The 27,366-nt window shown below is 36.1% G+C and overlaps 1 protein-coding gene across 1 annotated transcript; it reads right to left on the bottom strand.

Annotated features, from left to right (window-relative positions):
• Positions 1-1,443: 1,443 nt before the first annotated feature.
• Positions 1,444-5,153, bottom strand: ATXN7L3B (ataxin 7 like 3B). The gene has a single exon (XM_028091338.2). The coding sequence runs from the start codon at positions 4,824-4,826 to the stop codon at positions 4,533-4,535; it is 294 nt and encodes a 97-aa protein (XP_027947139.1). The 5' UTR covers positions 4,827-5,153; the 3' UTR covers positions 1,444-4,532.
• Positions 5,154-27,366: the final 22,213 nt, after the last annotated feature.

Below are 27,366 nucleotides of genomic sequence, written 5' to 3'. Positions count from 1 at the left end.
TAATATTTCCTTTTCAGCTCACATATGTCCAATGAGGCTCAAGTAACATGACTGAAAACGTTTTAAACATTTTGAAAAAATGAAAAAATCTGGGGGGAAAAAGCCACCCAAGGATTTACAGGTTTATCTGCAGTATCTTTTTGAACAAGTGCATCACATGTAACAAACGTTATTGTCCAAAGCATCATTGGCATCTTTTGGAACATGAAATGAGAATTAAAACAGCTTGCATCCTCCACAGCAGACTGAAACTTCTAGTCTGATGTTACAAGTTATCTCTAGCTGATTTGAGAACCAGAAATTCACTAACCTTGGTAACTATTTTGGAGACTAATGTGAAAGGGCATTTAATAAAGTATAAATGGTGTGTTTTTAGCACATTAATACATTCTCTTCATTTTATAAACTATTTTAAAAAATTATAAAAACACTTTAAAGTACCTCAGATTGGTCCCAATGGAAGGCGCTACTAAGTTATTACTGTGTGCAAAGAAAGCTCTTCCTGAATCCTTAACTACAGAGCATAGTTTATTTTGGGGGTCTTCATATTTGTCAACATCAAGTAACAAATAAATTAGGTTCCTGACCTCATGCTACATGCTGTAGTTAAAATGCAGTATCCAGGGAGTTAAGAGGTATGCAATTTTTTTCTTTTTAAAAAGAACATACATTAATTCAATCTAAATATACAAAATACCATACAAAAAGTATTTACTGCAGTGGCATTTAAATATTAGGTGACTCAATACCACGGTACAGGTCTGTAACATCCCTGAGGTATTGTACTGAGATGGTTTTTCTGCTGGCCCCATTTCTATGATAATTTTTATTCATCTAAGTTATTACTTCCAATTTGGGACTATTTCTTTAATGAACTAGAACATTTAGCAAATAAGTGATTTTGAACAGGACTAAGTAACACATACAATTTCTAAGGGAAGTGCTCCCGCTTTGGATTAGGAAGTGAAAGGAATAAATATTCTCAGAATTACTCTAAGACAAACTGAAAGACCTAAAGAGTTGGGGTAAAAGAATAATGAAAAGTATTGGGAAAAAATTACCCTTAGAAAGGTCGACTCATTTTCTGCTATGAATCATTTCTTTTTTTGAATCATTTGTCTTTTGAGAACAAGGATATTAGCCTGAAAATGTGGTAAAAATGTATATATTAAGGTAACTTGAGTTCCACTTAAATAGAAGTAGCTTTCACATTGGACTTAGTGACAGGCCTGGATTATATTTACCACCTAGTTTATTTTTCACTGGATCTTGCAGAAAGCTAAATTTGTAAGACTAGATGGAGAAATAAAGTTGGGCAAACTTCCTCTACACTCCCATTTAGGAGAAAGTGACTAGGGTTCAACAGCAATTCAACATTTATTTTACTATGTCAATACCTGAAAAACATGTACAATCTTAAAAGATGAACATACAGAGTCTAAATAAGGTCATTTTTTAAAATTTTATTAGTACTGTTTACCAATGGGGAGATGCAGTTTATTTACACCAGCAGCCATAGGGGCAAGGGGAATACACAGTTAGCAATCTGTATAGGATGGACTACTTATGCAAAAATAATAATCTCCAAAACAAACAACAGTGGTGAGCTTCACTACACTTCCCCAATGATCCCAGCATGCGATAATGCCAGGCAATGGCCCCTGGACATGCGGTGGTGGGAACTAATGTATGGAAGAAAAAGCCACAAACCACAAAAATTTGTAAAGAACCCCTTCCCCCCATACACACACACACACACACACACTCAAGATACATAATAGAATTACAGGGTGATCAATATACTTAATTGAGGAAGGAAGGAAGGATAGGAATTCTGCTGTTAGAGGGAAGATAGGTAGGGAAAGGGAGAGTTCCTAACCACTGTCAACTATATGGTAGGGAGAATTCACTCCCCAGAAAAGAAAGGAGTTAGTTTGTCCCCTCAGGGCACCTGTTGGACCTAGCCCACCTCATACCCATCCTGGACAGGCCTAGGGCTATTGCCCTGATAACGGGAGGGCAAAAAAAACAAAAACAATAACCAAGAGGGAGGTAATATGAACCAACAATTATTCAAAATTACTTTCTACTTCTTCCTCCTGTAACCAAGAGAATGACCAGAAAGGAAACAATAATGTTATAATCAGAGCTCCCTCTCTGAAGAAGAGTGGACCACGACCGTACCTTCAGCCTGTTTCCCAGACATTATCTGGAAGCAGGCCAGAGTTTCACTTAGACCCTCCTTTCCCTCTGCATCCCCTTAGAAGGAGATGTCTATAAAGTCAAGGGCAGATAATCCAATATTGTTTTAGCTCTTCCCAAGCTTTAACTTTCTAAAAAGCACAATTCTTGAAGACCAATTTGTAACTATACCTCAACACTGACCAGGACAATTCTAGGGGGAGAATGCAATAATAGACAGTCCTGAAGCCCTATCACTATGGTTCACTTAATGTCTATATGTAACACAAATCAGCCCATACAGTCCAAACAGTTCCTTCTGGGATAAGGAAGGATACATGCACAGCAAGGGTTAGAGAAAATAGATCAGGACCCACTCCATCCCTGTGTGTATCAGTCAGCCTTTACTGGTCTTCTGCTTAGGTCCTAAGAGGCAGTATCCAAGTGGAGGTGGGAAGGTGTAACTCCTTATGAAGTAGGACACAGCAGGAAGCCATCTAGCAAGGCAGTCCTATAGGAAAATGCTTAGGCATGACACTGCCTTTCATACACAAAAAATTATGTTCTCTCCCCATCTTAATCCCAACAGAGGAACCCACCAGAAAGATTCTTCTCTGGGTCTCCTAAAGTAAACAAAACAAAACAAAACAAAACCCCAAGAAAAAGAAAAACTTAAAAGAAGCCAAGGAAAGCGAAACTGGGCAGGCTTAAGAAGCAGGAGCATCAAGAGAGATGAATTGAAACTGGTCAGTGTGAAAGCAGGGTAGCAGGCAGCACCTGGGGTCGTGAGCTGCACCAGATAGGCAGTGGAGCAGGGGACAGTAGGAACCTGGGGCCAAGCCAGACAGATGAGGCTGGGCCCCTTACTGGGGCACAGAATGAGGTAAGAAAACATTTCAAATAAAGCAGCACCGTTCCCGCTTACTTTGGGGTTCTCACCCCTCTACACTTCATAAACCCTCGATCAGGGAGTAAAGTGGAGGGTAGTTTTGATATGTGGCTCACATTTCCCATCCTTGCCTATCCCATTCCCTGACTCCTGACAACAAAAAGACAGCTCTTGTTGTCAAGAATGTCCAAAAGGGACTGAATGGAAGGGGCTGCCCCTCCTGAGGGGCAGAGGTGGTGACAGTCTAGATATTCACTAGAACAGAGCTTTGACTGCCCAACCCAAGAACAGGGGCATTCAATAGGATATTGTAGTCAGATGAGAGACGACCCAGTCTTGCTCCTTGGCTCCTAGTACTAACCCATTAACATAGAGGGCAGCTGAAAGAGGTCCCCTCTGGGCTCAGCTTTCAAATCACAGTCTCCTGCACAGCCATTATGCTCTTCTATAATTCAGGCCTAACCCTGGCATAGGGGGCAGGTAGTGACCTGGCATAATGACCAAGTCAGACACATGGACTGGCTAGGTAACTAGTAACTCAGAGTAAGAAAATGACTGCCCCACCAAACTGTTGTTCACAGCATAATATATCCAGATATGAATCTTGCAGCTTAAGAGATCGTGCATAGTTGCAGAGGCCCCTGCTACCTCTTTAAGGGATCATAACTAAATCCTCAGCCTGCCTGGATAACCAAGTTGTCCATTTAATAAGCCTATGCCACCGGGTGGGGTGCAAGACAAAGGGCTGTGTTCAGCAAAAGGTTAGCCCTTGTCCCCAAGTCCGTTCAAGTCACTGTAATGCTGGACCTTTGGGAAACTGGTAGCTTTGACCTTTTCTTCTTGTTGGAGCCAAGATCACAGAGCTTCCCCTACCAGATTCAGTTGTAATTCTTTTTCTTGGTTTTCCCAAATTGGAACTGTTAATATCCAGATCTCATACCTTTCATTTGTCTTGGAGAAATCCAAATCAGAGGCTCAGAGATCAGAGGAGCAGTCCCATTGAGGCCCAACGATTAAGGCCTGACCATCAGCTATGTCCAAACTGTCAGTTATCCAGAAAGCCCTTGACATCATCAGGCAGACAGAAAGGCTGAGGAACCAAAGGATTTATACGCTGGGCACACAGCTGCTCACCTGTGCACTGGGGACAGTACAGGGATCTTGTGCACTTCCTGGTGTAGAGATCAACCTGCATGGTACGGTGCACAGGATGTACAGCTCCTCCTGCCCAGGGTTTCAAAGCTGATTCCAGGTAATATAAAAGGATCCGAATTCCTAAATTCTCCACTTTGGGTTTTTAAAGGCTAGGATGTTCAATGGGAATTGGGACTTTGTCTGATTTCTTTCTTTCTTTTTTTTTTTCTTTTTTTTTTCTTTTTCTACTTAGATACCTAACTTCTCCAAACCACAGGACCGGTCTATGTTATTGTCCTGGTCACTCTCTGACTCTCTCATGTTGCAGCTACTGGAATTCTGGGGGTGAGCGTTGCAGCTGCTGATCAGGCCCATTCCCAGATTCTCCAGGAAGAGAGCAAAGCGGGAGGCGGCATGCTCCTTTATCTTCCACTGGCTGAATGCCAAAATCCTTCACGCTACCAGTTTCTGCGAACTCCAGGTAGAAGTAGCCACACTTGACTGCCCGGTGCACCTCAAAGCAGAAGCCCAAACAAGAATCCTCTATTAGGTCTACGTATATCTCCTGAGCGATGGCCTCTAGCTTGTTAGTATCCAGGTTAGCCAACGAAATTTCCTCCATTTTAATTTGTAAACGACTGTGGAGAGGGCGCTCGTATTACTCACAGCAGCACAGGCAGCAACACGACGGGCTCCTGGGGCCGCGCCTAGGCCTAGAGGCCTGTCAGGGCCGCGTCCTCAGGCGGCGGGGGCGGCGGCGTCCGCGGTGCACAGGCAGAAGAGCAGCAGCAGCCAGCAGCGACTGCTCCGGAACCCCAGGTCCTTCAGCTTCTTCTGGCGTCTCCCGGGGTCTGGGACTTTGAGCTCGGGCTGGCCCGGGACTCGCCGCCGAACGGTCTCCGCGCCTCAGCCAGCACCCCCAGCCTCTTCCGCTCCCAGGTCCGGGCTCAGCCCCGCCTCCCGACTTCCGCTCCTCAGCCCGCCTGCGCACTGGCTCTGCGCAGACTCCCGGTGCTTCTCCCGCCGCGCAGCTTCCTGGGAATCCTCGCAATTTATGAATACGGTTGGGGTGAACTAAACGGAGCCGACTTTCATTATCTCTAACGTAAAAGAATTGCAAAGATGCTATTTTATCTTGTTTTTGTTTGTAGGTTTAAACATTCACTAATGAATTCAGCACACATGCTTAGTTGATTCCCTCAGGAAAATGACGAATAATGCCGTGCACATTTGTGGTATGATCCAAAATAACGATTTTAGGAACAGTTCTCCGAATACGTTTGAAAATTTGACTTATATAATTGACTTGTAATCATTTATACTACTGCCGCACTTGTCATTTAAATCCACTAGATGGTGCAAGGAAACAAAGTACAATATAGTTTATCTTTCAGTCTTTAAGATTTTTTTTTAATGAAGAACTAGACACTAAAGACATAATTCACATATATTGATCCCATGAACCTAAGGCGTTTATCTCATTTATAAGTCCATTAAGTCCGTGTGATCATAAGTAGATCATCATTTACATCTCTAAAATAATGCAAAGAGAAATTTATTCGTACATTCTCTGTTAAAGAGGGAAGAAATGTGAAATATGTTAAATATACTGGGAAATAAAGGAAGCTTTTCCTAAAGTTATGCAGCATGAGTGTGAGACTAGATCCTCTCTACCTGAGTTTAAATCCTAGATCCAACATTTAGCAGTTCCGTATTTCTTTTTCTGAATAAAGCTAGTCTCTATTTCATGGTTAAGATTAAATAATTTTGTAAAATAGCCACATGTGACAGCACCTTACATGTAAGCAAGCATTCAGGAAATGTCAGCTATTTTAATCATATTAGAATATATTATAATAAAAACACTATAGTATTTCCTTCACTTTTTGCTAGTTTTTTGGTCCTTGCCACCACCGCTGAAATAGAGTAGCCTCTTATTTTTTTATAATTTTTCAAAAAATAGCTGTAACTAAAGAAAGAAAAATGTAAAAAATATGTATCTCTCTGATTCTATAATTTCTTTTCCAGATTAAAGGAAAATATAGACATACATTTTTCCAGGCAGATACAAGTATTTTCTAGTATTATGATTATCAGAACACTCTTAAATCGTTTTATAACTCATTCTTATTATCTCCCTTCATATTTTTATGAGTAGAGGGTCAAGTACAAGTTAAAGTTATTTGGTGAATGAGTAATTAACCAGTTGTTGTTCCCATCCAAATTTTCTTTCTTTTTTTTTTAAAGATCTTATTTATTTATTTGAGAGAGAGAGTGTGTGAGAGAGAGAGCATGGGCGGTGGGGAGGGGTAGAAGGAGAAGGAGAAGCAGACTCCCCACTGAGCAGGGAGCCTGAGACATGGGACTTGATCCCAGGACCCTGTGATCATGAACTGAGTGGAAGGCAGACTGAGCCACCCAGGCGCCCTCCTATCCAAACGTTCTGATTATGTATTTTATCATCTTAAAAATCACAAATTGGAAGATATAAAGGATTTTGAAAGCCTAGGCTATTTAAGATTCATAATGATAATTTTTTTATATATAGGGCAGAATTTTTTTCCACTAGAGCCTTTATATGTTCTCCATTCAAAAATTGGTATCATATTTTGACATAAATTGGAATCTGCATATAGCCAGATGCTAAGCCATAAAATATAATGATTAAGGGCCCAAGCTCTTGAGTCGGACTGCCTCCTACCAGTTACTATCTGTGTGAACTTGCCCTATCTACTTAACTTTTGTAAATCTGTTTTCTTATTGCAGTGGCAGTTCTCATCACATAGGTTTGTTGTGAGATTTAAACATGACAATGAATATAAAAGTCTTCACAAAGTATCTAACAAATAGTATATAATATTGTATACATGCTACTGTGGTATGTTTGGTTAGGGAAGAAAATACAGATGTAAATAGAATTGCTTCCACTCATTCCTTCTCTCTCATATCTTCTGCAAATCTAATTTAAAGCAATGCTTTGGGGCATCTGGGTGGCTCAGTCATTAAGTGTCTGCCTTCGGTTCAGGTCAGGATCCCAGAGTCCTGGGATTGAGCCCCTCATCGCATCGGGCTCCCTGCTCTGCAGGAAGCCTGCTTCTCCCTCTCCCACTCCCCCTGCTTGTGTTCCCTCTCTCGCTGTATCTCTCTCTGTCAAATAAATAAATAAAATCTTTAAAAGAAAAATAAAATAAAGCAATGCTTCTCAAACCTTAATGTGCATATAAAACATTCAGAGATTCTTTTAAAATGCAGATTATGGTTCTGTACGTCTCAAGTAGGGCCTGGGTTTCTGCATTTCTAACATACTTTGATGCTGCTGGTTCACGGACCACTTTGAGTAGCAAGGAATTAAAAGGGCTTGATAGTAGACAAGTGTTTTTCATGGTGATTGGCTCCCATATAATTTGTTCTGGTGAAATTATCATGAGAACCTTTGCATATTTGATTTTAACAGAAGAGAATAAGAGATTGTTTCTTAGCCCCTTAAACCCTCCATATATTGTGAGAGTTGGAATTGAAATCCTCAATTGATTTAATGAAGAAGGGTCATCAATAAAATTTACTTCAAGATATATACAAGCAGATCATCATACTAATTGAAATTCAAATAATCAGGACCACAGCTAGGTTTAGAGTTCCTGTCAATATTTTATCATATTTATTCTTAGAATAGGAACACTATCATGTTGTTGAAAATTTGCTTTGATGTTCATCATCACCTTGTTATCTCTCTTCTACTTATTTCATTTAACTAGATTGCCTAACTTCTTATTGAAATGTACTGAAAATCTTTATGTTAAATCAATGCCATGCCACAAAAAGAAGTTAGAAGGAACTCCTTAGCTCTATTGCAATTAATAGGCTTGAAGATATTTAAGCCTTTGGTATAAAAATGAAATGAAATAAAATAGATACTCTCAAACTATCTTTTCAATACAAAGCAAGAAATGGGGATTCATAAATAAGTGATCTTCAAAGAATATGTACATCATATAAGCTTAAAATATTCAGTGTACAAATTAAGGTAAGTATAAGGAATTTATTGTGAAATTTTGTCTTTGATTATTTTCTTCCCATTCAATTATAATATATGCACTGAGAGATCCGCTCTTTCAAAGAGGAATATGTTTTAAATTGTTATCTAATGATTTTTACTAAAGACTGAAAATCCATAAAACAATGTTTTTTTTTTTTTTAACAGTTACACATTTTTTGTGTTCACATAAAATGGAAAAGTGAGATAGCGGAGTGCATCAGGGATAAACCTGGGAACCAAAAGACTTTGGTTGCTGTCCTATTTCTGCCACCAGGTGACTTTGGGCAAAAAGGTGAATTCACATTTGTAAAAACAGTGGGACTCATGTTTTCTGAATGTTTGTTTTAAAACTAAATTTCCATGAATTGAAGAATCTGAGAAAATCGGTTTCTTCAAGTTAAGGGTCATGTAAATTCTTATATATTGGCCTGCAAAGTTCAAATGTTAGATCCTCATCTGGGTGACTGAGGGTTTTCTTATTACAGAACAATCTGCTCTACTACCCAGGGCATCTTGAAACACCTTTAGCGTTAGGAAAATTGTTCATCTACTGAATCTCAGCTGGGTGTTGTAATTATCTTGCCTAATATCTAAAGGTGTTATTTGTAGATATTCATTTTTAGTTGAAAATTTTCATTTCTGTAATGATTTGACCCTTGTGAAATTCACTTTTACTTTAAAATATTCATTAAAATTTTACTTGTTTTTCTTTACTTACCCAGGTATTTAAAAAAATACATGAATAGTAAATCAGAGAGGGAGGCACCATTTGGCCATATGGTCTTCTTACTTTCATTGGACCATGATTTATGTCAGAAATAAGCTATGTAGTGTTACGCCTTCTTGTCAATAGTTTGCTAAGAAAAATGTATGTGTGTCACAACTCAACAGTAAACACTCACATGTCCTCCCAGGCACGGCCAGCTTGAAGTTTCAAATTCATTCTCTGCCGAAATCCATTTTTCAGGAATTGCATTTAAAAACTGATTATCATGCTTTGCATGAGGTTCTGAGATGCCACAATTTGATATTAGATAAGGGAGTCATGCTAAAATTGCAATGTCTAAAATAAATTTATGATTTTAATCTGCCCTACTAAACTGTGAAATCAAGGTGACTTAGTGAATTTTGGCATTTATGACAACTCTGGCTTATCATCTTCTAAAGAGAGAGACACTGTAATCCTGAGCTAACTATAGTTAGTAAGTAGTGTAGTATACTAATAAAAATTTTAGTACTTAGCATAATATAGTCTTTTTTAAACAGCTGATCTTTCTATATATATCAATTGTTCAGAACCAGTTCGATCTATAGGACTCCAGAGGCTCTCTGGAATTATTCCCATATATTTGTATGTATAGAAATATGTTTTAAAAAAGTATTTATGACAATGCCTTGTAGGTTATAAGTTATTTCCTTAAAAAAAAAAGGACCCTCCCTGCATGACAGAATGTACATGGTAGTGCAGAGAAAGATATATTCACCTTATATATGGACAAAAGGAAGGGTCCAGAAAAATGTAAACTTGAATACAGAAAATAATTTCTGATTAGATAATATGGATGTGGCAAGAATTAACAGAGACTTTTAAAAACCCTTATTTTAAAGAAATTTTGAATTTACGGAAGAATTGCAAGAATATTACAAATAACTTCTATGTATCTTCTCTTCACCCAAATTTACTTAACATTTTGCCACTTCTACAGTCTTTCTCCCTCCCCTCTCTCTCTCCCTTCCCCGCTGGAATTTCCTTATCACAAACTAATCTGAATTATTGTTTTCCTAATCTTTTGGATAGTAGATTATAGACATACCCTATAACTTACAAATATTTCTGTGTATGTAGTCATAAGAACAGACATTTTCTTATATCACCACAATACGATGATCAATTTTAGGATTTTGAGTAGTTTAGGAATTGACTAATACTATTATCTAATATATGATCCATATTAAAATATTGCCAAATGTCTTAATAAGACATTTTTTTCTAGCATTTTTTATTTCCTGGAGCCAATTCAGGATTACATGTTGCATTTACTTGCTGTGTAGTGTCTTTTAATCTGGAAGAGTTACATAGCGGAAAAATTTGAAAATGAAACAATGATGTACATAAGTTCGAAGACACTCAATCTCAATCTAATAAAAATATTTTTAAAGACATGCAATTTCTCTAATTAAAGCCTTAATTATAGTAAAGATTTATCTTAGCAGATCAGGCAGGATGCTTGCTGCAGCAATGTTGCTTGAAAATGAAGGTGATTCTACTAGAGTAAGTTTACAATGCCAACAACTCAGATTTTCTTTGGACACAAATGCCTTTTGGAACTTCTGTTAGTTTTTAAACATATTTAATACAGTAATATTGATTCCTTTTCCTCCCCTGCTAACCCATGTACTTTAGGAGAGCTTGATCTTGCTAATTCTAGTTTTGCCAAGCACAATACTTTTTAGAAATACAACCCTCAACTTTTGTTTTTTTAAAGATTTATTTATTTGAGAGAATGAGTGAGAGAGAGCACAAGCTGGTGGGGGGTGAGAGAAGCAGAGGGAGAGGAAGACTCCCCACTTAGCAGGGAACCTGATTTAGGGCTCCATCCCAGGACCCTGGGATCATGACCTGAGCCAACGGCAGATGCTTAACAGACTGAGCCACCCAGGCTCCCCTAATCCTCAAGGTTTCTATCATGACATGGAAACTACTCGTTGGACCTGTCCTGGTTAGTAAAACATGCCTTTCAGTTGCTAGTACACGTTAGAGTAAACCAGGAACAGTTGAACATAGGACTCACTGAGAAAAATCCATGGCATTTTTTTACTTAACCAGTGTAATAGAAAAAGGAGGAAACCAAAATAATAAGTTCAGGTCTGATAAAGAAACAAAGACAAGAGATGTTAAATAAATTGTCCAACTAATTGGTGGCAGAATTAGGACATCAGAGCTTCTGACTCCTAATTTTCTCTTTGTTACACAATGTCTCCAATATTTACTTTTGTATTGCAAAACCGTCAGTAATGACTACTTCCTATAATGCACTTTGTAAAACCACTTTTAGAGTTGGCATTAATATGTATTGCATTAAAATCTTACTGCCAATGTAGCATTTACCAATGGCCAAAGACATATAATATAGCTTAAGCACTCTCTCTGCTTATCCATAAGGTGCTAAAATATGGATACTATTTGTTATTAATAAAATGAAGCTCTACACTTTTACACGATGTACTCTTTAATTTTTTTAATTTTAATTTTTTAAATTTTTTAAAGTTCTAGCCTCAAAAGGAGCATTTTTCAGATTAGCAAGTGATGCATTCCACAGAGAGATCATAAACTTAATTTAGAAATATATTTTGAGGATCATAGGGGAAGGGAGGGAAAAATGAAACAAGACGAAACCAGAGAGGGAGACAAACCATAAGAGACTCTTAATCTCAGGAAACAAACTGAGGATTGCTGAAGTGGAGGGGAGTGGGAGGGATGGGGTGGCTGGGTGATGGACAATTGGGAGGTATGCACTATGGTGAGCGCTGTGAATTGTGTAAGACTGATGAATCACAGACCTGTACCCCTGAAACAAATAATACATTATATGTTAATTAAAAATAAATGAATAAATAAATAAAAGAATAATATTTTGAGAGAGTTTTAAGAATCAAATCTTCATATAACAGTTCTTACTGCCTAAAAGTATTAGAGGTTTCACCAAATTGGTTTTAAATTATTCAGTGCAAAATTAAGTTTCTTTCAGTGTTTCTAGTTTTCTTTTTCCATAGTTCTTTGCATTCAAGTTATAAAGAAGTTTTCATGTAATTAATTGAACGTACTTTTTTTCTAATTTGACGAGTGTCCATTAGGTTTGTTTTTGTTTGTCTTCTCCCACCAAGAGCTGTCTCATATTTTCTTAAGTCAAGCTGTTAAATTGGTGGGTGGGATGCTTTTACTTCTTCTGTTCCACAGACGGGCATCTGGCAATTGCCACCAAGTGAGAGATTAATTTTCTTGTGAAAATCTTGGTAAATGTAAATGTAAGAGCAAATTTAGGCAATAATGTTAGGGTATCTCTGAATCTTTCACAGATTAATTACATTTTTTTTTAAATTAACATAACCCTAGTTTTCCTTTCTGGACTTAACCTCATATTGTATTACCTCTTCTTTTCCTTCATTTATCTGAAACTGCTTTTTGATTTTCAATTCTCAAAGGAATTTTTGACCCTTGATTTGTCCCCATTCTCAGAGATTATTAGTTGCCTTCTAGCCTCACTTTTTAAATACTTCCTAAAACATCATTCTTATATTATCTTACCCAAATTTTACCAATTCTCATTTTTTATTAACATCACATCTACTTTTGCCACTCATTTATTTTTTAGCCAGTCCCCACTGCTATTAAATTTTAGTCAACATAGCCCTCAAACATTTTTCTGATTTTCTGACTTGTGTGGTTCTTACTTGTTCCAGGTGCCTAGATCCTGTGTTTCATAGAAAAATACAGACATAGATAAGTGTACCATCACTGGCATTTAGCACAATGACCCGTACATAAGAGATCCATAATACCTAATATATCATCAGGATCTACTACACCAAATTTTAGAATTAAATTTTATTTTTGAATATCACCAACTACTAGCAAAATTGGTATTTCATAACATGTATTTTTCTGAGGACTCCTCAGAGAACAAAGTGAAAATTATTTTAAAATAGAATGAAGTTCATACTATCTTATGGATTCACTGGACGTATCTTTAAGTCTAAGCTACATTATACGATCTTGGTGATCTTCATTTTTCTATATCTTGAAAAATTTTTCTATTTCATCAATAATTATCAATTATTTTAAAAGGCAAAAATAATAAGAAAACAGAAGAATGATGAAGTCATCTAGTCACACAGAGGTATATAAACCAGGGTCAAAATCAAAGTCATTGCCTCTTTTTGTAAATACACTTGTTTTGGAACATAACTACATTTAATTTATGTATTGTCTACAGCTGCTTTTGCTTCCATGGCAGAATTGAGTAGTTGCAGTGGAGACCATATAATTCCTAAGCCTAAAATATTTACAATAGTCCTTTAAGGAAAAGTTTACCTATGGTATGGTTCTGTTAGAAGGATAGAATAATAGTGAAGTAATTATTATCTTTCACTTTTACTAATCTGTTTCCCAAAATATTGCATCATCTTTTAAGAAGGTGTAAGCAAACGCTGGAGATACCATCTCTATAGTCTGCTTTTAGCTTTTATTGAACACAATTGAGATTTCAGAATTTTTCATTTTCTGTTTTTAATGGAATAGAGAAGAAAGTTGATGGAGAAAGATGTTTAACAATTATTAGATGAATCAGAAGATAAATCCAAAGGGACAGATAGCAGTACTCTAATGATGGTGAAATGGATCATGGATATGAAATGGATCATGTAAGTGGAATCCCAGACAATGAGACAATGAGTTTTCAGATGGCAGTATCTAGATGAATTTTCTAGAGTCTATAAGTGAGCAATATATTTCCAAGAACAAAAGGAAATATGGTAATTTCATCTAGCTAGTCATTAGATAGGAAAGACTTCATTGGGCAATGCTTTACAGCAAGAACCTGGAAGGAGGTGTGACATATTTTTCATCTTTTATGATGTTTATGTGCCAAAATTTACTTGTTACCAAAAGGTTTGTAATGTTTAAATTTATTTTAAAATTTCTGACATGGCTGTTTTCCACTCTCACTTTATTCTTACTTCAGTCAATTATTTATTAAATGAAATTATTTTTAACAGGTCCACTGGGCCTAGATGGCAAATAATGGTGACAATTTTCTTGATATATTGGGGGTTAGATATTAATGACAAGAAACGACGAAGAAATCAATAGAAGGGATAAACTTTGACAAGGAAGATTTAGTGTATTTTATGCTAACTGTTTTTTCTCCAGGAAGTAGCCTGTCTGAATCCCACACAAAATCTCAAGCACTCATATATAAATTAATTTGTTGGCCTTTATAAAAAGCTTTCTCTTAAAACATGCAAGTGGCATGTGCCCTTGAAATTTCAAGGTGCAGTGAAATTCTCTTCTGGTCAAACATAAATGCTCTTGCCATCCTTCTCTAGATCAGGCATCAGGCTCCGGGAGTTAATTTGTTTTGTAGTTTTTCTTTTGTTTGCCTGCCTTTTTCCTTTATTTTTAATTCAGGAAGGTGTTTCTACAGATATATTTTCAAATGCTTACCTCCGGTTCTTATTAATTTTTCCTTGGGAGTTTAAAGAAAATAACACGGCAGCTTTTTTTAGCCCCAAAATACTTGCTCCCATAAATTCTACATACATAAACAAGTTACAACACAAAATTAAGAAAAAAAAAACCCCTCAATATCAAGATGAGCTAAGAGAAAAAAAAAAACATTATTTTTAAAACTTCTCTTCTTACACTTGAAACAAAGTCTATCTTTTGGCACTGTACCTTTTTACACTTGGTGTGGCAGGGGAGACAAGTCAGCTTAAGAGTTTCAGGCTTAAATTAGGCAGTTTGCAAATTGACAACGATTTACTCATTTTTTAAATTAACTTATAATGTATTATTTGTTTCGGGGTACAGGTCTGTGATTCATCAGTCTTAACACAATTCAAAGCGCTCACCATAGCACATACCCTCCCAAATGTCCATCACCCAGCCACCCCATCCCTCCTACCCGCCCTCCAACTCTACCAACCCTCAGTTTGTTTCCTGAGATTAAGAGTCTCTTATGGTTTGTCTCCCTCTCTGGTTTCATCTTGTTTCATTTTTCCCTCCCTTCCCCTAAGATCCTCTGTCTTATTTCTCAAATTCCTCATATCAGTGAGATCATATGATAATTGTCTTTCTCTGATTGACTTATTTTGCTTAGCATAATACCTTCTAGTTCCATCCACGTCATTGCAAATGGCAAGATATCGTTTTTTTGATGGCTGCATAATATTCCATTGTATATATATACACCACATCTTCTCCCAAAGAACAAACAATCCAATCAAGAAATGGGCAGAAGATACGAACAGACATTTCTGCAAAGAAGACATCCAAATGGCCAAGAGACACATGAAAAAGTGCTCAACGTCACTCGGCATCAGGGAAATACAAATCAAAACCTCAATGAGATACCACCTCACACCAGTCAGAATGGCTAAAATTAAGTCAGGAAACGACAGATGTTGGCAGGGATGTGGAGAAAGGGGAACCCTCCTACACTGTTGGTGGGAAGGCAAGGTGGTGCAGCCACTCTGCAAAACAATATGGAAGTTCCTCAAAAAGTTGAAAATAGAGCTACCCTATGACCCAGCAATTGCACTACTGGGTATTTATCCCAAAGATACAAATAGTGATCTGAAGGGGTATGTGCACCCCAATGTTTATAGCAGCAATGTCCACAATAGCCAAACTATGGAAAGGGCCTAGATGTCCATCAACAGATGAATGGATAAAGATTTACCAGTTTTTTAAAACTACTTTTCCCTGACAGAGTCCATTATAATGCTATACAAATCTCATTGTATAATGTAGATTTTGGGGGGTAGGGAAAATAACATGGACGAAGATAAGAAATGGAAGGAAGGTGGGAGAGATCTTGTTGGTTTCTGATTTGACACCATTAACTCCTTGAATTAAGGTTTCAAAAGAGTAAATCCCTTACATCAATGTTCTGGTGTCATTCATTTATAAATTTTCCCATATTCACTTTTGTTATAAAGGCATACATGGCAGTTAAATCCAGGGTCTCTGAAGTTAGACCCTGGGTCCCTTACTATTTGTATGACCCTAGAGGATTAACACCTCAGAGTTAGTTAGATGGTCTGTAGAATGGACATTAAAATAGTGCTATCCTCATAAGGAATTGTGAAAGTAAAATAAGATGTAAATTGCTTTAAAAATGTTGGGCATTACATAAGTATTCAGTAAACATTATATATATATATTTTATTATTTTTTTTAAAGATTTTATTTATTTGACAGAGAGAGGCACAGCGTGAGAGGGAACACAAGCAGGGGGAGTGGGAGAGGGAGAAGCAGGCTTCCCGCGGAGCGGGGAGCCCGATGCGGAGCTCGATCCCAGGACCCTGGGATCACGACCTGAGCCGAAGGCAGACGCTTAACGACTGAGCCACCCAGGCGCCCCAATATATTTTCATATATATGATGTAGGAGAAATACTAGTCTTTGAACTCAAACAATCCTGATTTTCAATTACTTATTCTTATATTCAAGAAATATTGAAGGTTTTTTTTTTTTTCTTTTGTGTTTGGAACTTGAGGTACAATGATAAAGGAGTCCAGTCCTTCTTTCAAGGAGCTACTTAGTGGAGGTAGAAAGATAAACATAACATGACAGCCATGATAAAAGTGTGCATAGAATTCAGTGGGCATAGACAAAATAGAGTGGTCAGCTCCGTGTGCAGAGAAGGGAAAATTTTGTGGGAATTTGACCCTTTATTTAGGACTTGGAAGAGGAATATTGCTTATCAGTAGATACAGGTGGAGTGAAGAACATTTAGGTGGAGAGAAAAGCATGATTAAGAATATAGGGGTATGAAATAACATACTGTATTATTTCGCTTAAGTTATTCCTTAAAGCTAGAGTGAAGGAAACATTGTTTAGAAGCTGGGGATGGAATGGAGGGAAGGCTGGAAAAAAAACCTGTGATTACCAAAGGGCTTTTTCAGAGATTTTATATTAGAAAGTCTTTCCGGCATCAGTGCGGAGGATGAAGGGGAATGTTAAGAAACCACAGGCAGGAAGGTAACTTATAGATTATTTGTAGTCCAGGTTCATAAATTCCTGAATACAACAAGAAATGAAGAGGAAGGAAAGGAAACAATTACAGTAAATATATGGGAGTCAAATTGATAGGCTTTGTTAGGTTACAATAAAAACCTCAAAGAATGACAGATAAAATGAAATGAGATTATGTAAATAAAAGTACCTTGTAAGATATAAAGCTCTATATGATTTTCAGTTGTTATCCACATTCAAGATTATATAAACAATGATTTTAAACACACAATTAATATGTTGTCCTACACAATATAACTATTGTCTGTTCTTAAAGTTTGTAAGGCTTCAAATTGTCTTTTATTTTATTTTATTTTTTTATTGCTCTAAAAATGACTATTAACTTTGATACATTTGAGAGTATTCTCTATGGCATTTGGAGATTGTAAGTTGGATATAGATTATTGGTTGAAGAAATGACAGTTAACATTTTTAGTTCGTAAAGTAAATTGTCTTTTAAAATGCAATTTTTCAGGGATGCCTGTGTGGCTCAGTCAGTTAAGGGTCGGCCTTCGGCTCAGGTCATGATCTCAGGGTCGTGGGATCAAGCCCCATGTCGGGCTCCCTGCTCGGTGGAGAACCTGCTTCTCCCTCTCCCTCTGCTGCTTCCCTTGCTTGTTCTCTCTCTCTTTCTGCCAAATAAATAAATAAAATTAAAAAAACAAGCAAACAAACAAACATGATCTTTCAATCTTTGGAGACTGTATAGTAACCCTAATATATTTGTGAGAACATATGCCACCATGCTATGTATTTCCATAGAATTCAAGCTTCTTGTATACTTACAACATCTGGCTAGATTGACCAAACCTCAAAATTTTACCAAAAATACACATACACATAACAATTGGATCAAACTAAAGGAACTGTTGAGGTAATAGAGTTACAGATTTTTATAGTGTTTTATCTATAAGAATACAATTTATAATAATAAATTAGAGGCATAATTCCAAATAGACTTACATAGTATTCATTTTTGAACTGAGGCTCAACTTGTTTTCATATGCACAGGTGACTGAGAAGAATCAAATCAGTTTTCAAGTGATAATCATTCTTTTCACAGAACTAGATAAGGCCTTTGGTGGCCAAGGTCCTATAAACGTTGACAGAAAACTGCCCTATATGCACCCTAGGTCTTTTACTCATTTATTGTTAGAGAAATCCAGCCATGCCTGGCATGAGTTTAAAAACATTCAGAGATCTTGTTCTTATACTCCACATTTTGGGGCCATTTATCCATTGATATTAGGTCTGCCACATCTGTTCATGCATTTAAATGAAAGCTAAAGACCTTCTTTTTTGATCAAGTTTTAGTGTTTTCATAATTTATATGCACCACACTATTCTAGAAGAGTTTGTTCAGAGTAATTTTCTCTGTTTTATCTGTCATTGATATTTTTATGCCTTTTATTCCACAGCCTTTAAGATGTGATGTGAATAAAAACAGCTTTCTAAATAAAGATTGATTGGTAACAGTTACCCAATAAACAATGGTCTTCATATGAGACTAAAAAAATACTATATATGTTAGTTTAAGTGATAGAATGGCACATATCTTAAATTATTGGAGTGTACACAAAAAGCAATATCCTTACATACATGATAAAGTTAAATTGGGAAATTTTTTGAGAAAAAATATTTTGACAAATGTTTTGTTCAAATTGCTAAAAACATCTGTGTATAATGTCTTCTTAATATGGGTGTCAGAACCACGATTTTTTCTGATCGAGTTTGATTCTGTCCTATTGAGAGGAATGTCTGGTTGGGATTGAGTGGAGTCATTCCCAATCATGTCCACAGGTCAAAAATCTTTCTTACTTAAATTTCCTTCCCTTAATTGTTTAGTAATCTTTCTAACACCTTTTTAATCTACTGGAAGAAGGTGGAATGTTTGGGAAAAAAGCTATTAGCTTTTCCTATACAAACAGGTTTGTTGAATTTATATTCCCATTATTTCATTAAAAATATGTGTATCAAAGGAGCTAGATTTTTTTGATATTGACCCTTGGTGCAGAAATGAAGTTATGTCTACAAAATAATAACATAAAGCATCTTTTAAAATTATAAGGAAGCACAATAGTAAAATAAATTAATGTCTATATATTATAAACAGAAAAACATCAATCACCATCAGAAGAAGTAAAATGTATCCCAGAGATACTTGAATGAAATAGTTCCCCCATGTTTAGTAAGCACATAAACATATGTTCACTTACTCTGACACACTGTTCTGAAATTTAATAAAACTTTTTTTTTAACTCAGGAAAGTTCCAAATAGAGGTTGTATTTTTCCTCTCAAAATACTTCATACTTATATATTTAAGAACATATTCAACTCTTATGTATGCATTTAAGACTTAGAGTAAGAATCTGATTTCTCTTTTGTTCAAACAATTCCTAAATTAGATCTTGAGTTCCACTCACTACACTGAGTTCCAGACTTAAATGTCTGCCTGCCTGCATGACATCCCCATTTGGTTATCGATTGGGGACCTCAAACATTTTTACATGTCTAAAGCAACAATTTTGATCTCTCCCCCCACTTTTCTCATAAAACTGCTTATCCATTTTTTTTATCCTAGCTCATTCACCACTGTTCAACCAGATAGCCAATCTAAAAATCTAAAACTCAGTCTTGATTTCTCTTTATTCATTACATCTGTATCCATCTGTTGGCATCCCTTAGACTTGAAAATAGAAATACAGCCCAAATCACATCACTCTTCACTTCCTGAACCACTACCACCACCATGACTATGTCACCATCATGACCATGCCACCATCATGTACCATCTCATTTGTGACAATAGTCCCCTAAATGGTATCTCTTCTTACACTCTTTCCTCTCTGTAGTTCATTTGACCTAATGTAGACACACACACATACTCACTCTTAAAACTCTAATATTTTTCCTAAATATTTAATGCAAAATTCCAGCTCTTTATTTAAGGCCTACAATGTCCTATATAATCTGATCATTGACTCCCTTTCCAATTCCACCTTCTCTGACTACCCGCTATGGCTCCATCATAATGGCCTTTTTGCTCTTCCTTGACAAGCTCGTCCTCATCTCAGATTGTTTAACCTAGTTATTAGTATGAAATACTTTTCACTCACAACTTTACACAGTTCTCTCTCAATATTCAGGTTTCTTCTCAACTATCTCATCAGAGACGTCTTCAATGAGAATATTGATAATAGTCTCCTCACCAATTTCTGTACCCTCATTTGCTCTCACCCTATCTTATTTAATTCCTTTATATATCCAGTTTCTATCTGCAACTATACTATTTACTTGTTTATATATTTATCTCTTATCTTCCTCATTAGAATATAGGTACCATACGTTAGACACTTTGTCTCAGTAACTGCTATATCTTCAGCACCTAGAGTAATACCTGGACATACGTCCTAAATGCATGAGTAAACGAACAATTAAAGCTATCTGGAATTAATTTTTTTCAACTTCCTTCTTTTATTTTTATACTCTAACATATGAATCAAGCAGGCAAACGTGTGAAGTATGTATGGATGTCATTGTATTATTGTCTCTATATTGCTCTGTGATCTTTTAGTGCATCAATTATACCTATTTGCCTTATTTTCTTCATTTTGAGTAGTGTATATATAATTGTTTGAGAGATGAGAAATTAACTTCTGTTTCAAAGTTGCAGTAAAAGAGTATATCTGAAAAAAGTTGAATATATATGGAGAACACTGAATAGTAAGTAATACCGGGGTTAAAGGTGTATTAAAATGCATTTTTTTAAGCAGGCCTATGTCCAAAAACGTTTACTTTTCAATTTTGTGTTTATGAGAAATGGAGAAAATGAGATATTAAAATATTTTTTAGGAATAAAACACTTCATCAAATAAGTACATGTAGTCATTGACTATTACTGAAAATGCTAACAGCTTTGTAGGCTCACATTTCTTCTCTTAGAAGGGAGATTTGTTACAATTATGAATATTCAAGTATTTTATTAACCTTCAACTCCCACTCCAAATTTTAGTGTTTTACTTCTGTTTTGAAAACTGCTCTCTGAGAATTTTTTACTATCTGTGCTGCCAAAGCGAGCACTCTTTGAGAATTTTCTAAAATGAAAATAAGTTGTGAAAATGGGACTCTGATCTTAGGCATCATTGCTTTAGCCTGTCATGAGTTGACTCACTATTTAAAAAAAATCATTTTGTCTGTGAGTTAAAAATTGATCTGCAGGGGTTGATATACAGATCAACCCTTTGAAACCTTTATACACATAAACTTTCAAGAGAATGTTCATTTAGCTCTCTATATCCTGATCATTGCTTCCTATATCAATTACCAATGTTCAGCCTTAAGACTGAAGCAAGAACAACATAAATTGAAGTGTTTTCTCTTTGGAGAAAGTACTGGGGACATCCTTTCTGACTATCTTAGGAGCTTGAGGGAGATACTCTAGTCAAATGTTGAGGTTGGGACTTGTTTTTATGGGGACAACTTAAAATACTGAGCTAAACTTATTAACTTAAATTTATTAGCTCTAAATATAGCTGGAAAGCCAACATAGGCTGATGGAAATACCTTTAATTTTAGGGCATAAATGATAGTTGGAGCCTTATCATGTAAGGGGACAATTTTAGACAAATCCCTTCACAGAGTGGCAATAACTTCATCTAAAATTTGATATACCTATATCTCACTCATAGCATTGTGGTAAATATTAAATACAGAGTATAAAACAACTTTATAGGTTTTAATGTACTACATAAGTGTTTTTATTAGAATTGTGTAAGACTGTTGAATCACAGACCTGTACCTCTGAAACAAATATGTTTAAAAAAAAAAGGAGAAGAAGATAGCAGGAAGGGAAAAATGAAAGGGGGGAAATCGGAGGGGGAGCCAAACCATGAGAGCCTATGGACTCTGAGAAACAAACTGAGGGTCCTAGAGGGGAGGGCGGTGGGGGATGGGTTAGCCTGGTGATGGGTATTAAAGAGGACATGTTCCGCATGGAGCACTGGGTGTTATACACAAACAATGAATCATGGAACACTACATCAAAAACTAATGATGTACTGTATGGTGACTAATATAACATAATAAAAAAATAAAAAAATAAAAAATAGAAACAAAAACAAAAAAAGAATACATTTCATCATTTCATTGTGTTTTTTTTAAGAATTTATTTGTCAGAGACACAGACAGAGAGAGAGAGAGAGAGAGAGAGAGAGCACAAGCAGCAGGAGCAGCAGGCAGAGGGAGAAGCAGGCTCCCTGCTAAGCAAGGAGTCCCATTCAGGACTTGATCCCAGGACCCTGGATCATGACCTGATCCAAAGGCATATGCTTAATGTACTTGGCTACCCAGGCATCCCTCATTGTATTTTTTAAAAAGTTTTATTATGTTATGTTAGTCACCATACATCATTAGTTTTTGATGTAGTGATCCATGATCCATTGTTTTCATTGTATTTTTTAATAGATCTTTTCACTAATAGCTATGTCTTGGATTTGAATTTCAAAGACTCCTTCAATGTTCTCCATAGTAGATAATTTTACTCTGGGATAGTTAGGAAGAAAGCAAAAGCAAAGCCAATGGCTTGCTGCTCATGTAAGTCTGGGTTATATTTCTTCATCCTCTTTCCTCTAATTTTCTTGACAAGTAGAAATGTGTGAGAAGAGAGAGATCACAGGATGCTTATTGGGAATAGCTCATTCTTCACTGACTTGCTTATTGCTATACCAGCTGGTCTCACATGTGTAGTGGTGCAAGCTCTGGGCTTCTGGCCATTAAAAGAGAGAGGAGCACTTTCTATGAAACAGCCCATAGAGAGGCTCTGCCTTGAATTGTCTTGCCTGAAGATTTTATCAGTTCAATTGGGAATGGATTTTATAAGGTACATAGGAACTAGAACCCAATGTCAACCTTATAGTTCAGAATGGGTAGTCATATATTCCCTATCTGCCTAAATATCCATCTACTATGTACTTCTGTCTACCTGTTGTATCAGAGGATTTTTATTTCTTTTTAGTGATTATTTCACGTGGGTACAATATCAACTCCTAATATATGCTTAATATTTCTTCACCAATTTCCTTTAATACAATCCTCATATGTGATGGTGTAAATAACACCCCCCAAAGAAGAATCTAATTTTTAGTAGCTTTATTTGCAATGATGATATGCAAATGTTTACTTAGTGAAAAGGGATAGCAGAGTTAGAGAAGAGTGAAAAACTGATAGGGAGGGCAATGTACTATCGATAGAAATAATTGTTCCCCTTATTTCCTAGAAATGTGTCTCCTTGAATGAAAATGATATATTATACCTTTCAGGATGCATATAGTTAAATATATCCACTGCTTATATTCTATGTGCAGTTCTTTCAAGAAACCCTCCATAGTTGTTTCTTTATTTTCTTCATATATTTCCTTAATAGTTCCAAGTCATTTCTAAGATAAATGATTATGTTAAAATGTTAAATCATGTCACTCTCTGGAGGACACTTTTCAGTGACTTCCTGTCTAGAAGTAAAAGCTTAAATTCTTACTTTGTCCTTCAGAACCCTGCAGTATCTAGCCCCCATCATTTCTCTAAAGTCATCACTTGCTCCCTTCAAGTCACACTGTTTTGGTTGCAGGTCTTTGAACAGGCCAGACTCACTTTTGATTTAGTGTCTTTTCATTGGCTGTTCCTTCGACCAAAATAGCTTTCTCCCAGATAGTCTTATTACTATCTTTTTTATCTCCTTCAAGTCTTTGTTCCATTTCTTCATTAGTTCTACCTTGTTTGCCTTGCTTAAAATTTCACCTGCTCCCCCCACCCTCACTGTCTTCAATTCTTGATGATGCACATCAGGAGATTATTGCCTCCAAATTATATTAGGTATATTTAATTCTGCTTTTATGAGTTATTTCAATAAACTTATTTCACTTGCACCACCTCACTATGGTGCATCTGTTGTTAAACCTAATTTCTTCTATCCAACAAATAGGGAGATCTTTGCTGAATCACTAGAGTAGGGTAAAGCTTAGTGTTCTGATTCTATCTTACCTTCCATTTTGCATACTTCATCAATTTCTCCTTTGATATCTGGGTAGAAAGTATATACTTTCAAATTTATGGCTGTCCACAAAATCCAACCTGAGCTTTATTTTGTCACCCATAAGTGAATTAAACACGGCTTTGAATTCCCCATTGCTTTAGTAGTGGAAATCATAATCTTGCCAATCAAAGTAAATTAGATTCTTCTGGTTTAAAGTAGTGACTTTTATAATTAATATGATTCTCTCTTATTCCTCTTTCTTTTCCTCAAAAGGCCACCTAATTCCAGGATGGTGTTGGGAGGTAATATTAAGAAGGGGACATTTGCTTTTTGGTCCATTCTCTGTTTTCATTAATTTCAGCCATGGTGCGACTTATTCTGTCTATAGCATGGACAGTCACTGCTCCTCCTGCATATTCATTTTTGTTTAATATTTTATTTTTTTTCATTTTTGGATAGTTTTAGACTTACAGAAAGTTGCAGTAATAGTGCTGAGAGTTCCCATATATCCCAAACCCAGTTTCCCTTATTAACATCTTACATTAGTATATGACCTTTGTCATACCTAAGGAACCAATATTGATCCATTATTATCAGCTACTCTCTATGCTTTTTTCAGATTTCATTAGTTTTCCCTTAATATCCTTTTCCTGATACAGGATCTTATCTAGGATACCATTTTGCCTTTAATTGTCATGTCTCCTTTGGCTCTTCTGTGCTGTGACAGTTTTTCAGACTCCTTGTTTTCAATGACCCTGAGGACTACTGGTCAGTTATTTTGTAGAATGTCTCTCAATCAGGATTTGTCTGATGTTTTTTTTTTTTTTTTATGGGTAAGCAAGGCTTAGGAGTTCTGCAGAGGAACCACAACACATCATATAAAGGGTACATTCTAGCAACATGTTTTACCACTGGTCATGTTAAAGTTGATCAGCTATCTAAGGTAATGTTTGCCAAGTTTCTCCACTGTAAACACACACAAACACATGCACACAAACACTCCTGCATAATTTACTCTTTGTAAGTAAGCCATTCTCTTTGAGAAGGGAGAATCTACATAAATTATTTGGATTTCTGATAGATGTGTTTTTACTCTCTTATTTATGTATTTATTTAATCATTTATTTCAGTATGGACTCATGGATATTTATTTTATGCTTTAGGTTATAATACAATACTATATTTTATTTAGTTGCTCATATTGTCCCACTTTTGGCTGTTAAGAGAATTATCAGGGTCCCTGTGAAGTAACGCATTATTTTGTTTTTAAGCATTTAATTTCTTGCACTACAAGATGCTCCTGGCTCATTTTGCATATTCCCTGCCACAGTTGTAGATTCAGCTATTTCTTCAAGGAGCTTTGGTTCTTTTTATTGGACAATGGTATTAAAAATTGAGATGAGGGTCCTAAGTGTGCTCCCCACCTATGTGAGCTGTCATTGGTTCTAGGCCCTCCCTGTGGACATGACTAAAACATATATGCATTATAATAACCCATATATAACTATGTATAACACATCAGTACCTAGATTAAGCTAAATATGAATTTATACTGATATTTCTAGCTCTAGTCCAGGACTACCTGGTTCATTCCAGCCTCTCCCCCTGCTTATCTATAACTTTCCACTCCAGCAATGAAAAACCTGGCTCCCATTATCCACTATCCGATTACTTGTTTGTTCATTTTCAATATATATATACTGAATTGTTAACCTATACCATCATGAGAAACTGTACCAACTAGAGTAAAATTTGTGTACATTTCTTTTGTCTTTAGTCTTATAGTCTGGTTATTTGCAAAGTTATTTAGGTCAGCATCTCTTTTTTTCCATCTCCTCTAGTTAGGTTATATCATACATTTTTAATACAGTTATTCTTTTTTTTCAAAGGATTTTATTTACTTATTTGAGAGAGAGAGTGAACGAGAGAGAGAGCACAAGCAGGGGGAGCAGCAGGGAGAGGGAGAAGCAGGCTTCCTGCTGAGCAGTGAGCCTGATGCAGGGCTTGATCCCAGGACCCTGAGATCATAATCTGAGCCCAAGGCGGACTTAATGGACTGAGCCACCCAAGAGCCCCATAATACAGTTATACTTTTGTCACAGTGTGCATTCTATTCTAGATCCCCCCACTTCTACTTCATCTTTTTTCAGTTTGCATGCAATACAGTTCACTCGTTGCACTGTAAAGTTCTATGGGTTTTGACAAGTGGATAGTTATGTATCTACCACTAGAGAACTATACAGAATAGAATCATGGTTCTAAAAGATCCTTTGTACTTCACCTATTCAACTCTTCCCTGTTTTTTCCCATACCCTTGGCAACAACTATCTGATAGTTTTAACTTTCCCATGCCTCTGCCTTTGATTTTCATGGTCAGGCTTGTAAATACTATGCTCTGTCTACTGATACAGACTCTGTCAAGATTTCTTGGCTTCTTATGTTCCACTGACACTCTCAAGCACTTCTTCACTCCTTCTGGGGCATAGACTGCCTTCCTTAAAGTGTGGCCTTCTGTTCTAAGTTTCTTCTCAAATGATCCACTTGAAACAACTCACTTATCCATGGCTATTCTTTGTCTTTGGTGCCACACTGGACTTGGGGTTTCTGAATCATTATGAGTTCCTTCTCTTTCTGGATTCCACTGTGTGCTATTGATCTATTTGTTTATTTTTATAATGATATCACATTGGCTTCATTATGGTAGCTTTGCAGTAATTTTAGAAATCAGATAGTATAAATTCTTCTACTTTATTCTTTTTTTTTTTCAAGATTGCATTGGTCATTCAGTGTCCATTGCCCTGTCATGTAAATTTTAAGATCAATTTGTCCACTTCCATGAAAACACCTGATAGGATTATGATTGGGATTTAATTGAATTGATAGGTCAATTTTGTTAGATCTGACATCTTAACAATATTGAGTCTTTTGATTCATGAACATATTATGTCTCTATTTATTAGTTTTCTTTATAGTTTTTAGTAAAGGAATGTTGTATCTCTTTTATCAAGTATATTTTCTAGTATTTGATGTTTTTTATACTGTTGCAAATAGAATTATTTTTAAGAACAAAGTCTGTATTCCATTTCTCAGTACTAGAATTTCTATTGGTTCTTTTTTAGATTGTATTTCTTTATTGTGATTCTATCATCTCTTCACTCATAATTCCATTTTTCTTTAAGTACTTTAGCACATTTCAAATAGCTGTTTCAATATGGTTGTGTGCAATTATAATATCATGGCAGTATTGTTTCTGTTGACTGATTTTTAAAAAAATTATGGGTCACATTTTTATGCTAATTTG

The sequence above is a fragment of the Eumetopias jubatus genome, unplaced genomic scaffold, assembly GCF_037043125.1.
Source record: "Eumetopias jubatus isolate StellerSeaLion01/CBP00866 unplaced genomic scaffold, mEumJub1_p1.0 scaffold_8, whole genome shotgun sequence".
NCBI lineage: Eukaryota > Metazoa > Chordata > Mammalia > Carnivora > Otariidae > Eumetopias > Eumetopias jubatus.
Note: the sequence above shows the minus strand (reverse complement) of the source record. Positions and strands in the feature narration are given on the sequence as shown.